This window comes from Osmerus mordax, chromosome 28 (genome assembly GCF_038355195.1).
Source record: "Osmerus mordax isolate fOsmMor3 chromosome 28, fOsmMor3.pri, whole genome shotgun sequence".
Taxonomy (NCBI): Eukaryota; Metazoa; Chordata; class Actinopteri; order Osmeriformes; family Osmeridae; genus Osmerus; species Osmerus mordax.
The window spans coordinates 2,735,973-2,749,877 of NC_090077.1; the positions used below are offsets into that span (position 1 = coordinate 2,735,973).

Here is a 13,905-nt window from a genome sequence, read left to right on the forward strand (position 1 = left end):
CAAACTGCCACTGAAATATATAGCTACGTACAATCTCTATCCTTGCACGTAGTTACTTAAATAAATTAGACATTCCTTTAAGCTTGCTCGGAGAGAGGATGAGTAGCATATTGTGCAATCCAGAAAAATGTCTCTATATCATTTAATTGTTATTCACTCATGGGCAATAACAGTCAACAACGGCATAGACATAGGACTCAGTTTGCAGGAAATCACTAGGTTTCTTAGTAGATGATAATTCCAGGTGTTCTAACTAATTAGCTACTGTAGTTAGTTATCTTCCATGGGTTTTGTGCATGATCTAACAAGCTAGCTATAGCCAGTCAAATAGCTTGTGGCACATAATTACATAATTTTTTAGCCCATAGACAGCTTGGTTATTAAGTCATACTGACTTTAGCTACAACTATCTAGTTAAACCATTTTAATAAGCAAAATGCAGATAGTAAGTAGCTATCTACCTATAGCAGCTGAAATAAGAAGATTTGGTGACTGGCTTAACGTTAGATGGCAGATGCAACTTAAATTGCATCAAGCGCCTTAGTCTACAAGCTATCATAGAGAAAGAAAGTGTACCTTCATAGCCACTCCGAGTTGAGGGATTTGGGAAAGTAAATTGATTGTCTAACCATTGCAACAGCCCATTCGATCCTCTCTTGATAAACTGACTGTCTTAAGTATATTGCTCAGAGAGGGATATCTTCTTGCTTGATGAGCTTGACAAGATAGCGAGCACGACACGGTATGATAGACATGCTTCCCACCCAATCAGAGTAAGGATAGCTGCAGCAGCTCATGTAACGTCCAATCATATTTTATGGGTGTTGACTTGCACTGACGGTTGCCGGTGCCACACAACCAAAGCAAAATGATGCAAATACTTTTAGGAAAGTCAAAACATTTAATAAGCTGTATTCATATCATATTTACATTTAATACAGTATTGCCTGATCGATGTGTCTGTGGCCCACACTGCTGTACGCTGACTGATACGTAGAGTCAGCGCGCCATTGTTGCAATGACGTAAATATCGAGGGACAGAGGAGGGGAGTTTGAAGCTATCATTTTAGAGTGTCTTTAAAAATGTAGCTAAAATGATAGTTAAATGTATTTTGATAAGCAGCTAGCGCTACATGCCAATAGATAATCCGTTGCATTCGATGATATTTTTTTTTGGCGAAGCTTATAACTAATATGTGCCAGTTTACTGATAGCTAGGTAGCTAACTACAGTACAGTCATAACAACTCATCGTTTTGGCTTTGATCTTCTTACTTTAATAGTGCTATTCGGGAAACTTGTCTGCAAGTATTTTGCAAAACGTGCACAGTTAGCTAGGGACATTAACTATCGTCTTACTGGTTAAAGATTTTAGCCTCATTATTACCTATATCATCTAGCTAGGTAACTCTCCTTTCCAGAATAATGGCGAGCGTTCATGAAAGTTTATATTTTAACCCAATGATGACCAATGGGGTAGTTCATGCCAATGTATTTGGCATCAAAGATTGGGTCACTCCCTACAAAATTTCTGTTCTCGCGTTGCTATACGAGATGACCACATCCAAACCTATTGCTCTTCAAGAAAAAAGGCGATTGAACAAACTAATTCTACCCCTTCAACAGGTTTGGCTATGCTTCACACTTCTATTACAGTTGACAGTCAATGTCCTCTGACCTGTTTTTCCTGCTGTTATCCATTTGCCACTGAGAAATTATGTGTCTCTTCATCAAGGGCCCCGACCTGAACCTTGGCCAGTTTCTGAAGAGTGTTGAAGAATGTTGCCCCCAAACGGCATATGCTGTTAAACTCAGGTATGTATAGCTTAAATTAGATTATGTCAAGGTCTGCAGACAGTTTTATTTATTTATTTTCAGTCTTCTGAATTTATTTTTCAAAGGTTGCATGAAATGGCAGATGGAGAGCTCAAGGACATGGAATACTTCTTTGCCACCCTTCCTAATCCATTCACCGCTTTTGATTCGGAGGCTTACAAAACCAGTGTTGTTGGTGGGTATTAATGATATGTGATGAGTAGGATATTTTAAAGGAGTGGTGTCGTGTATTGAGGCAATTTGCTTTTGTAATGACAATCGTTGAATGAATCTTTATCGTATCTTGTGTTTTAGGGCTTTTTATGAGACACATGCTTTTGGCCTACAACAAGCTGTCATTCAGCCAGGTGTACAAGCTGTATAAATCCCTGCAGCACTACTACCACAGTCACTATGCCCAGCCCAGTAACGGCCAGGGGGAGGTTCCTGCGTTGGCTGCGGACGACTCCGACATGGACCTCACCAGCACAGAGGACACAGTAGGGGACAGGATGGAGAAGGAGGACCTGGATATGCCCCTTTCCAAGTCAGAGCTCCAGTTTGTGAAGACTTTAGCAGAATGTGATTGCAGAAGAATATGTTGCTATCCTGTGTGTTATCAAATTGTCAATCGCAATGCTTAAAATTTTGATTATCCCCCCCCTCTTTTTTGTCAATGTGGTTCCTGTCTTTCTTAGGGATGAAGATGCCCCAAGCAGAGGACCCCTCTCTCAAAAGCAAGCAGAATATTTTCTTGCCAGACAGGTCAGTGTGATTATTAATTGTGTTTGTGGTACTTGGTTATAGGATTGCCCATCACCTTAAGCATGTACTAGACCGCTGTGTCGATGTTCCGTGGTTCCACGCAGGCCTACCTTCTGAAGAACGATGAGAACAAAGCGCTGAAGCCGGCAGCTCTGCAGGACGAGCTCAACAACATGCTGAAGTTCAACCCAGATTTCTCAGAAGCGGTAAAGTTCTTGCCAAAACATTTTTACAGCCTTTAGTTTATTTAACAGTGACTAAAATAAATAGTCAATAAATAAATCCCGCACAGGACTTACGGTGCATCCTAATAGAGAACCGGTGGAGTCAGGTGGCTGAGCGGTTAGGGAGTCGGGCTAGTAATCTGAAGGTTGCCAGTTCGATTCCCGGCCGTGTCAAATGACGTTGTGTCCTTGGGCAAGGCACTTCACCCTACTTGCCTCGGGGGGAATGTCCCTGTACTTACTGTAAGTCGCTCTGGATAAGAGCGTCTGCTAAATGACTAAATGTAAATGTAGAACCGAACGATGTCTCGTCCTTCCGCAGCATTACCTGAGCTACCTGAACAGCATGAGGGTCCAGGACATATACATCTCCACCCACAGTCTGCTGCATTATTTCGACCGCCTCATCCTGTCTGGGAGCGAGGGCAAGAGCAATGGAGACGAGGGCTACGGCCGAAGCCTCCGCTACGCTGCCCTCAACCTGGCAGCCTTGCACTGTCGCTTCGGCCACTAGTAAGCGGGTCTGGGCAGTGAGGCTTCCTTATGGAAACACCAGAGATGACTCATTCACATCTCTGAGATGCTTTCATCCACCTTCTTGGTTCCAAACCGAGGTGGTGGTTGTCTGGTTGAGAAGGCTGTTAAGAGCTTCCTTCTGAAATGCAGCTTGTTGTTTGGGCTCAGTCAACAGGCAGACCTGGCTCTCCAGGAGGCTATTCGCATCGCTCAGGAGTCCAACGACCATGTGTGTCTGCAGCACTGCCTGGTACGAACTTTACTGAGTCAAAAACCGACAAATGCTATGTTTATGTTGCAATTGGTTTTCAGTTGTAGACTAATGAATGTGTGCGTCTGTGGTTGTGTCTCAGAGCTGGCTGTACACGCTGGAACAGATGAAAGGGTCGGACAGCTCGGTATTAACTGAAGACTCGGTCAAGATAGCTGCCCATTTCTGTCTGCCGGTAAGGGATCCGTCAACCTTCACTCTCTCTCTTTATCACTTTTTCTCTGTCCGTTTCTCATCCTCTTTCTGTCTCTTTTGATCTGTGTCTGTGTTAGTACCTGGCGTCTCTGGGCATCCAGTCTCTGGTCCAGGAAGGGGCTATTCAGGGCAGGATGGCTCATGAGCTGATGGATGCTCTGAAGGACACAGACATCCTGCACTGGAAGCACAGCCTGTCAGAGCTCATCGAGATCAGTCTGGCCCAGACCACGTCCATATGGAGGATGTATGGCAAGAGGTCAGTCTCTTACAGTCAGGCACCGTCAGACCATAAGCTGAGTGTAGTGACTAGATAACCTATCAGTAGATAGTTATACCAGCCATGTGATCATGTTGAGTGCTGTTGATGTGTGTAATTGATTCTTGATTTCTCCCATGTGTGTTTCAGCACGATGGCCAATCAGCAGGCCCAGCTTCTCCTCAACATGAACAGTCTGGAACAGGTGAACTTCGGGGTCCATCAGAACAACACGGAGCCCTTCTGCGTGGCGCTCTGCCACCTGGCCGCGCTGCACGCTGAACAGGTAGAGCGCCTGCTCCGCGCTGCATGTGTCAGTGTCCTCCTCCGTGTCCTCCTCCGTCCCTCCCCGAGCAGGCCAGGGTTCCCCTCCCCGGCTCCCTGGGCTCAGGCTGGGGCGGAGGCAGACCTGGTCTGACGTGTCCCTGCCCCTCCTCCGCAGGGCCTTTATGGGGCTGTGTCGGAGATCCTGAAGCATCTGAAGGAGCAGTTCCCCCCTCACACTCAGAACGCGATGGTGAGTCAGCGACACAGGGGGGTTAAGATGACTCGTTAGACACACTGTTGTGGGACACACTGTTGTGAATATTGTGCGAATACATCCATTTTTCTTTCTCTCTCTGTGAACCAGCTGTGGATGCTGTGTGACCTGAAGATCCAGTTTGAGAGGTCTATGAACGACGGGAAGTACCACGTGGCCGAGCCCCTCGTTACAGCCATCGCCGCCTTGAACAAAACCGAAGGGCTCTACAGGCAAGTTCAGAGGACGGTCTGGACCCGTAGCCTATGTGGCCTCGGCACCATCCTCGGTCCAGTAGATAATTGTGTGTGTGCATTCCGCTGACAGGAAGGCCCGGGTGCTGAAGGCCTTGAATCGCACCACAGAAGCCTACAGCATCCTACAGAGGCTGCAGCTACACTGTGAGAAGACTAAGGGCACAGAGATGATTATCAGGTAGACCACGATTCCAAGGGTGGTTTCGACATCCACTTGGGACAAGTCATGGCAGCTCTTGTGTTTGAATCGTATCGTGCGGGATCGGTGTCCGGTCTGACAGGAAGTGGGACGGACGTTTGTGTGCTCGTCTGTTTCAGGGTGATGCTGACCACGGCCGAGCTCCACTGGGAGTCATCCGAGTTTGCCACCGCGCTCCCTCTCCTGCTGCAGGCGTTGGCCTTGGCCAGGCAGCACCACCTCCAGGCCCTGGCCTCTGAGACCATCCTGCACCTTGCCTTCACGCAGGTCAGCACCACCTGCTGTCTGTCTGACACGCACACCAGAACAGACACCAGAAACATCCACTCTGGTCCAGTCACACATCCAAACCGTCACTTCAGCCTCACAACCACAAACCCAGCTACGTGAAGACGGGTATCGGTACTAAAACAGTCCTTTAATAGTAGTTCTCGTTTCCCCGCGGCTTCTCCGGTCTGCAGCTGATGCTGGGGGTTCCTGAGCAGGCACTGAGCGTCCTCCACGAGGCCATGGAGCCCGTCCTGGCCCACGGAGCCGTCATGGACAAGGGCCGCGCCCTGCTGCTCACGGCCCGCTGTCAGATGTCCATGGCCGGGCCCAGGCCCCTCGCCCAGAAGCACGAAGGTAAACCACCGCCTCACACTTCACCGCCTTCCGTGTAGAACACGAAATCGAAGACGTGGTTTTCGTTCGCCCCTTGATAAACGTAGCGTGTCTCTCTCGTGCCCTCTGCTCCTCACCTCCAGCCCTGGGCCTGGCTGTCCAGACTCTAGAGGAGGCGGCGGGCTACTTCTCCCTGCTGGACTGCAAGGAGCGTCTGAGGGACGTGTACTACCTGCAGGCCCAGCTGCACCACTCCCTGGGACGGGGGCCTCAGCGCAACCAGAGCGCCCTGCTGTTCAGACTGCTGGATCAGGAGCTGCAGTCGCCAGCGGCGACCGTGGCAAGGCTCTGACATCCATTAACACACACCGCTCATTAGCACACATAACCTGCGTACGAAGTCGACCGTCAATGACTTTGCAGGTTTGGTTACTTCCTTGTGGTGGTTTTATAAATTCGATGTATGATAAAATCGGCACAACAATTGTGGTTGTACATTAAATATCAGACTGTAACTGTGAATGATTCTGTTAGTCAATTTCTCCTTTTTGGTTTGGAATTAGTTTTCTTGTCTTACGGTGGTGGGTCTGTCATGCCCACTAGATGGCGATCACAGCACAGAAAACAGCAAGAGGAAACGGCTTGCTCATCTTGGTTTTTACTTGTTGTTTATCCATATTAACTCTATGGTTTATCCTCTGTGTGGCCCAAGACACTGTGGGAAGAGACACTGTTGAGGTGCTGGTCCCGTCGTTTGTGATTATTCTGGACATTGTCATCAACATGATCAATGTGCTTCGATTTGTGGCAGTAGTGGACTTGCACGACGTCTGGTAAAGCGGTCAGAGGTGGCTAGTCCAGGGTGTCTAACAACCCTGTTTGGAAGGTTTCTCTCTGTGTAAGGTGGTATTCATTTATCAAGCGCTGTCAAAGAGGGCCAGTTTTACCTCCATGATGATGAATGATAGTAATATCCCAGCCAGCCACAAGATGAATGTTTCAGAGAGAACAGTTCCCTTTTTTTTCCAGCAGGAAAAATAAGGAATTTGTTTCAGTGAGGGAATTCCCTTATAGTTATAACCACATTTATACTGTAACATAGTGCCAACACAGGGACATGAAATTAGATGTCTGTAATACAACGAATTGATTTCCGTGTGCGTGAAATAAGCTCAATCGTGGCGGTTGTGGCTTCCCGTATTTCATAGAAAGGGGCCGATGTTGTGGAACAGAACTAATTTCACAGGTTGTTCAGGTTTCCCTGATGCAGGAAGATGAACTGATTTAAAGGTTTCTCAGTGTGCCGTGACAGTCATGACCGCAGCACACCTCTGTGTTCCAGGATGACGTGGGTCGAAGAGTTCTATTTGGCACGGCACATTTGAAACACATGTTCCTTTGGTTTGCATAAAGAAGCTGAGTTTAATTCAATGTAAACACTACCTAGCGCTGGTATGTAAATAATTAGTTCCTGAAAGTAGCATAATCATGGTTACATGATCAACTCTGGGTCTTCAGTTAGTAACGTCCATAGTGACAAAACAAATTTGTACTCCAATTTGTAGGCTGTTTGTAAAAATACCAGGCTCATACTACGCTTGCCTTGACTGAAATTAAATGTAATCTTTAAAAACATCTTTACATCTTTGACAAATTACTCACAGGAAGACCGGTTTGGGTGTGTGTCACCACACTGATAGATGGCCTTCTGCTGTTTACGTAAATGGATACAGTTTCACATAACTCGTCTTGGTGTTTTTGTATGGGTGCTGATCCAAACGTCCAGGCCTTCCTTGTACGAGACACTTCTCGTACAAAGTGAAAAAGAAATCTTCTAAGCCTGTAGACTAAATGTGACCTCTTAAATAATATGGTTATACTACGGTAATAATATGGGTGTATCGATATCTGAAGACAGATGAAAGCTTACTGTGTATTTATGAATTGCAGCACATGGTTTGAATATTTCAGGGTGAAGTGCTTTCAGAAACAGAAGTTGGAAAGGAGTTAACATGGAAGAAGGGGAGCCGAGGGTAACTGTCTTTGTCATGGAGAGCCTTTGAGCAGTTTATAAAGCGGAGGTGTCTGGACTCATTTATTCGTTTTCTCCCTCTTACTAACAAAGGAAGTGCTGAGTCAATTTGGTGGATTTTGTGAAAGCCACTAGCTGCTAAATATAACATCTTGCCAATATATTTCGAGCTTATTGGCCATTTTGTTTTGTGGATAGTTCGAGGAAGCCGAACAGGTTGGAATTGTAGCCTTGTAATTAATCATTGTGTGAAGAGGTTCTCATAAAGCCTTTCAACTGTAATTTGAAAGTGTCTACAATACTACAATGTCTTGGCATGACAGATTCTGACAGACAGACACCCAGGGGCTCCACATGTAAAAAATAATGTATTTGTTCAAAAATGTTTAATAACAAGCATGGCAACAAGCATGGCATATGAACAATGCATGTTTAGAAAAATATATCTGCAAATGTATTTTTAGAATACACTATACATTCACTTAATCTCTACCGTCTTACTCGATATTAAACATGAACAATTTCTTTCTTAACACTCTGCATCACAAGAAATAAGAAAATATCATTTAAATTAGCCCATGGTAGCAAATAAGCAGCAAATAATTAAGCCCTTACCAACAGACATGGTCAGAGTTTGGATGAAATGAGAGAAACAGATGCTGTCAGATACAGATTCCAACCCGAATCCTCTTTCTCCTCATAGAGAAAAAGTGTAGTTAGCAACCTGTGGCTTTCATAAAGCAATCAGCAGACCTGAATGTGAACTCAGAGTTGACACCATGACAGACATGTTTACACGGTTAAAACATAAAGACTGCCTGTCCTTGGTTGAGATAAAACAGCCAATTCTCCACATTTAATATACTACCGTTTTCCCAGACAAATTGTTACTACAAAAAACACAGACAATTTGTTACTCCGAGTCTCCCCTACATTATTGCAATGAAATCTCAGATGAATGGCTATTTCTGTCAAACAGAATTATTGCTCATTTTCACAGTGTCAACGACTGCCTCTGTGGTATTTGATCGGAATACTACACCATGAGGCTTTCTAATAGGTGACTTGTGTCTAATAGATGATTTATACCTTCCAGTTGGATTAGGAGCCACTGATAGTGCAGTGGTCAAGTATAGATGCAGTCCTGTTATCCCACTACATCCACAACTACACTTTCCTCTTCACGTCTACCAACAAGGATGATCTGCTCATACAGACAGGATTCTAAATGCTACTATCAGAGGTGCAATCTCACTTTTCTCAAAAAACACAAAATAAATAAATATCGCTGAAAAAAATCAGAAAGGCTGAAGACCATTCTCTGTGAATGGAAGAGGTAATGAAATGGAGTGTTCTTTAAATCCCCTATGAGTTCAAATGAACTTCAGTCGAAAGACGAGAGTAGCTGTGTTTCGTTGTGGAGGCATTCTGCAGCTGAGTCTCTCTCAAAGGTTCCCTGTGCAGATGTATGGTTCTGTCCTTATGTCTTTGAGTAGACCCACAGGCTGGGGGAGTAGGAGGCTTCGACCGGCCTCAGTATCCCGCCGGATAGCCTCCTTTTCTGGGGTCGGACTCGGCACAGAGTCTCTCCCCGTGACGCACCACGGCCTGAACCACTGAACCTGGAGTCCTCAGCAGCTCTGTCACATGATTCTTCTGTGCCAGGCCATCTAGAACACTCTGCCATACAATCACCGAGTCCACCACACACACACACACACACACACACACACAAAGTAGGTCACGTTTTAAGGTGAGCGTTTTCCTGTTCCATGGAACAATCAAGAGAATCTAAAAGAAGCTGGGACACCGAGCGGGGCTCACCTTCTCAAAGCCGTCCTCGACCACGGTCATGTTGGGGTTGAGCTGATTGTGAACTCTGGGTTCGGTCACAGCTTTTTTAAGGTCGTAATTGAAGAATAAGGAATTCAGAATAACCTGTGTAAAACAGAGGCATTGTAAGAATCACATGTAAGGATGTACGTTTGCGTGTGTGTGTGTGCGTGTTCTGTAAGCATGTGTGTGTGTGTGTACAGGCTGACTCACAAGAGCTGTGGCTGTCGTTATCTGAGTTCCACCTGAAGCTCCCACCACCATTTTCACTTTATTATTTTTGTCGAAGATTATGGTCGGGCACATTGACGACAGGGGCCTTTTACCTAATAGAATTAAACAGTACAACTAGAACAACTAGAAGGTTCCGCACAAAGAACAGAGCCTGAGTGGTTCTAGTGGATAATGTTTCTGACGGTGTGTTATTAGTTTCTCTCTCTTATCCTGCTGTGTCTCACCTGGCTGGATGAAGTTGTTCGGTGAAGGTGGGATTCCAAAGCCATTCGTGATGTATGGGGAGCTGAAATCATCCATCTCATCGTTGAAAATGATGCCAGTTGATCTCGACATGACCTTTGAGCCAAAACTGAAAACAAGAAACAAAAAAAACAAAAAAATGGATGAGAAATGAATGAAGATCAGAAAAAGAAAATACATTGGCAACTCTGTATTATTCCATGTACATAAGAGTTAATCTTCCCTTTAGTGACTGCCCTGCCGTTCCTTTGCCCTTCAGCCTTACTATAAATTGATAGTGCTGGTGGCTGCCACTGCACTCCCGTCCTCTGCGATGACAGACAGGTGTGCTGTTCCGTGGTTGTCAGGAACAAAGTAATCAGGTTCGTAGTAACTGTCTGGATGAGTGGTGTCATCAGTGATTTTGCTCCTGATGCCATTAGCAAAGTAGTCTGAGGTCATGTTGTGGATGAGCTGAGGGGGAGCATAACAGCATCAGCAGGAGAATAGGAGTTCATTACAGTCTTCTCTGGACTGCTGTGAGCCTGAAGTGTGTCAGAGACGAAATAGGAATTTGTTTGTTAATGTTACTAAGACATGGAGGGTCTCACGTCAGTGATGTTGAGATAGCGTGGGTCCCCAAGCCTACTCCGCTTGGCATAAGCGAAACGGAATGCCTCTACGATGCGATGGTAGGTCAGGGTCCTTTTCTCTGCTGTCGAGACACTGGTGTCTGTGAAGTTGTATCCTGGGAAACGAAACAAAAAATACATTTTTAATCAGCTTAGGAGACAAATACTTCAGAAGCGTTCTCATTAACGCCCAGAAAATTAAACATATCCATCATGGTGATGTATTGTGAAGCTCAGGCCATCCTTGTAAATAAGAATTTGTTCTTAATGATCTTGCCTGGTTAAATAAAGGTTAAATAAAAAAATTAAAAAACTGTCACTTGAAGATGAGGTCCCTGTGCCTTTTTATAGATTGTGAGCTGGCGTTTTTAATCCAATTAGATACGCTCTCAACAAATTTTTAAGATGGGAAGATGTTTATGTGGGAGTACATAGATAACCAGTGTTAGACAAAACCATCCTGGATTGAAACCAGGACTGACAATCTCCTCCAAGACAACGTGGGTTAAGGTTAGATGATGAGTTTGTATCTGAAGTGTAATCCAGGATTGTCTGGAGCACACACATGTCATTTTTTAACTGGACACACAGCATACCCTCGTTTTAACCACTGCTAATCATAACAAATCGCTAATGGTGTTCACGCACTTCTTTAGTCACCATTAACCCGCTGGTTCTAACAGAGGCAGAAGAATTCCCAAGCAGGAGGCCCAGAGGGAGACCATGTTGTGGATCTGCACCGCTGCTCTCACCAGCCGCCTGCAACACTGCTCACCGTCTACTATGTTGAGGATGAGAGCCAGCACCGGGCCGCTGGAGGGGGCGTCGGGGACGTGCATGGTGTACTCCCCCACGTTCAGCTTGGGGGGGTTCTCATTCAGCACGGGCCGGTAGTCCAGCAGGTCCTCCAGGGTTATAATCCCCCCTGAGGAGAAGAAGAAGAAGAAGAAGAAGGAGAAGAAGGAGGCATCCATCATAGGCTGGGTGTGATCATGTGACTGGTCATGTGATTGACATTTTCATGTGAATGTGAGTTGAGGTGGGCTGATGAGGACCTGCTGCCTGGATGTCCTCCACTATGATCTCTGCCATTGTCCCGTTATAAAACACGTCAGGGCCCTCCTCTGCTATCTTCTGGTAAGTCTCGGCGAGTTTGGGGAATCTCACAATGTCATTTTCCTTCAAGATGTTTCTCTCAGAGTCACAAAACACTTCACTGGAAAAACAAACACAGGGAAAGAGAAGCAGTGCCAAATGGAACCAACATCCACCCCGCAAGCTACTCATTCATAATCGGATTCACTGAGTTTGAATGTGGCAGTCTGGTTTTCAATGGGAACAAAGGTAGCTAGAGGAGTTGGTCTCTTTGCAGAGAGTTGACATAGTTTGATTGTATTTGTTCTTATTTGATGTTCTGTTTCTCACCACATATTAGCATCTCCTTGAATAAACTCTTTGTTTTTGGAGATGGCATTGGCCAAAGCTTTTCCAATGGGGAATCCATCACGCGCCAGAGCAATGCTGGGCACAAACAGTTCCTTCCATGGCAACCTGCCGTGTCTCCTGTGTGCCATCTCGTAACCACGGATTTCCCCTGGAATGGCTATGGACAATCCACCTGTCATACAAGAACAATGTTTGGACGTCTGACCTGTCAGGCACCTCCTAACCCCTCTGAGGCTAGAGACTCGGTAGACGTTTGTGAAGATGCAGGAATAGTTTTTTTCCCCGACAATTCTATTAAAGGCAGCATCAATCTTCCATATGTACCCGAGGGAATATTCCGGAAAACAAAACATTGTTACCTTTCCGAGACAGATGGGTGTTATTGCCAAACATGTCTACAGTCGCGTTCATGGGCGCAGTCTCCCTCGCGTCGATTGTTTCAACCTTCCCTGAGAAATACAAACAAAGACGAATGAATCCAGGTCTCTTGGGTTAATCATCAGCACGTCTTCACATCCTGTGGGTGTGGAAGCTTCTGTTCTCCCGTTTGGAGCCTTGTCCTCACCTGTTGTAGCGTTGTAGATGATGAAATACAGCCCCCCTCCAATGCCCATGCTGTGTGCGTTCAGTAGCCCCACACACAGAAGGGCGGCGATAGATGCATCCACCGCTGAGCCATTCTTCTTCAGAATGTCCCTGAACACACAAACACTCCTTAACCAGACTACACACGCTGCAAGCAAACAACACATTTTTATCGATATATATATTACAAAAAATATACATTACAATTACACGTGTCAACACTGCGTTTCGCTGTCCTGTAACTGTGTTGGTGCGGGTGTAACTGTGTCCCCCTGTGTCACTCCTAAGTCCGGGTGACAGTTGCGTAGGCGTGACTTACCTGCCCACCTCAGAGCAGATTCCAGCATCTGCTGCCACAGCAGCTCTGGAGTAGTAATGGTCTGAGGGGGAGATGGGATTTGTGTTCCCCATCCCCATGAAGACGCCAGCAAACAGCCCCAGAGCAACCACCAGCAGCACCACCACCCCAGCAACCAAGGACTTCCTGACCATTTTCCTGCACAGGGATGGCAATGACACATACTGATGTACATACATTGATGTACATGTGATTCTTAAAGTGAGTACACAACAGCCATCGTAATCATCATCATCGCCACCATCATCCACTTCATTGTGAATGTGACTTCACGCCTTAGTCCAAATAGAGTATTTTCGGAAACCATGCATCTGATAAACATTCGTCTGACTTTGTGACATTTTCTGTTGATTGAAACATTGAAATAGAAAAACAGATTTATCTGAACCTGTGTGACAGGTGCAATCTCTCGTATTGCCATTCTCTCCGCTGTCTGGTCTCAGGGACACGCTGATATGCAGACAGCAGGCTTGTCAAATCAAAGGTGAGACGAGACGAGCAGCTCTGTTTCCTCATGCCGCCGGCGTTCTGTCCCGGCCTACAGCTCTGTGCATCAGTGACGGTATCCACGGCAGCAAAAACACGGTCTGGATTATTCCTTATTCCACTGGTGTCCTCACAGCAATTGAGATGCCAGAGTCCTCACACAGCACACAGGCCCAAACTGGCAGCAGAAGTGACATGAGGTTCTAAACGGCAGTGCCTCTCCTCCACACACACACACACACACACACACAGACACCTCCTCCCCCACCCCTGTTACCTTGGCTAATCCACAGCGCAATCCTGTTGCTTTGTCGGAGGCTGATGAAACAGGGAGGCTGTGAATTGCTACAATACAGGGCTGCTGAATCTTAGGGTGTATCATTCTTATCTGTATTATCTCAGTCTGGATCTCACAAATCTGAACTTCTCCCAATCAGAAGCATGGATGTTATTT

The 13,905-nt window shown here is 45.9% G+C and overlaps 2 protein-coding genes across 3 annotated transcripts; one reads left to right on the plus strand and one right to left on the minus strand.

The window, feature by feature from the left end:
• Positions 1-1,038: 1,038 nt before the first annotated feature.
• anapc5 (anaphase promoting complex subunit 5) lies at positions 1,039-6,149 on the plus strand. Of its 2 annotated transcripts, none has more exons than XM_067231574.1 (17): positions 1,039-1,625; positions 1,735-1,814; positions 1,901-2,010; positions 2,130-2,373; positions 2,513-2,579; positions 2,684-2,785; positions 3,126-3,316; positions 3,488-3,569; positions 3,673-3,765; positions 3,863-4,044; positions 4,195-4,330; positions 4,487-4,561; positions 4,676-4,801; positions 4,896-4,999; positions 5,140-5,287; positions 5,482-5,644; positions 5,767-6,149. In XM_067231574.1, exons 1-17 carry the CDS (start codon positions 1,425-1,427, stop codon positions 5,973-5,975), a joined length of 2,313 nt encoding a protein of 770 aa, XP_067087675.1. In that variant the 5' UTR covers positions 1,039-1,424; the 3' UTR covers positions 5,976-6,149. The 2 variants fall into 2 exon arrangements, with proteins under 2 accessions (XP_067087675.1, XP_067087676.1); XM_067231575.1 differs by having other exon boundaries at positions 2,130-2,361.
• A 2,004-nt stretch (positions 6,150-8,153) lies between these two features.
• Positions 8,154-13,105, minus strand: ggt1a (gamma-glutamyltransferase 1a). Its single transcript, XM_067231365.1, has 12 exons — positions 12,927-13,105; positions 12,588-12,718; positions 12,382-12,471; positions 12,002-12,194; positions 11,632-11,792; positions 11,352-11,501; positions 10,556-10,692; positions 10,231-10,418; positions 9,947-10,074; positions 9,702-9,814; positions 9,480-9,593; positions 8,154-9,335 (listed from the first exon to the last, which is right to left on the minus strand). Exons 1-12 carry the CDS (start codon positions 13,097-13,099, stop codon positions 9,189-9,191), a joined length of 1,725 nt encoding a protein of 574 aa, XP_067087466.1. The 5' UTR covers positions 13,100-13,105; the 3' UTR covers positions 8,154-9,188.
• Between the last annotated feature and the right edge of the window lie 800 nt (positions 13,106-13,905).

Coding starts and splice junctions, on each gene's coding strand:
- anapc5 (XM_067231574.1), top strand. CDS start 1,425: ATGGCGAGCGTTCATGAAAGTTTATATTTTAACCCAATGATGACCAAT. Junction 4,562..4,675: donor CTCACACTCAGAACGCGATG/GTGAGTCAGCGA, acceptor TCTGTGAACCAG/CTGTGGATGCTGTGTGACCT. Junction 4,802..4,895: donor CCGAAGGGCTCTACAGGCAA/GTTCAGAGGACG, acceptor GCTGACAGGAAG/GCCCGGGTGCTGAAGGCCTT.
- ggt1a (XM_067231365.1), bottom strand. CDS start 13,099: ATGGTCAGGAAGTCCTTGGTTGCTGGGGTGGTGGTGCTGCTGGTGGTT. Junction 12,719..12,926: donor ATCTGCTCTGAGGTGGGCAG/GTAAGTCACGCC, acceptor TTGTGTGTTCAG/GGACATTCTGAAGAAGAATG. Junction 9,594..9,701: donor TAACGACAGCCACAGCTCTT/GTGAGTCAGCCT, acceptor TGTTTTACACAG/GTTATTCTGAATTCCTTATT.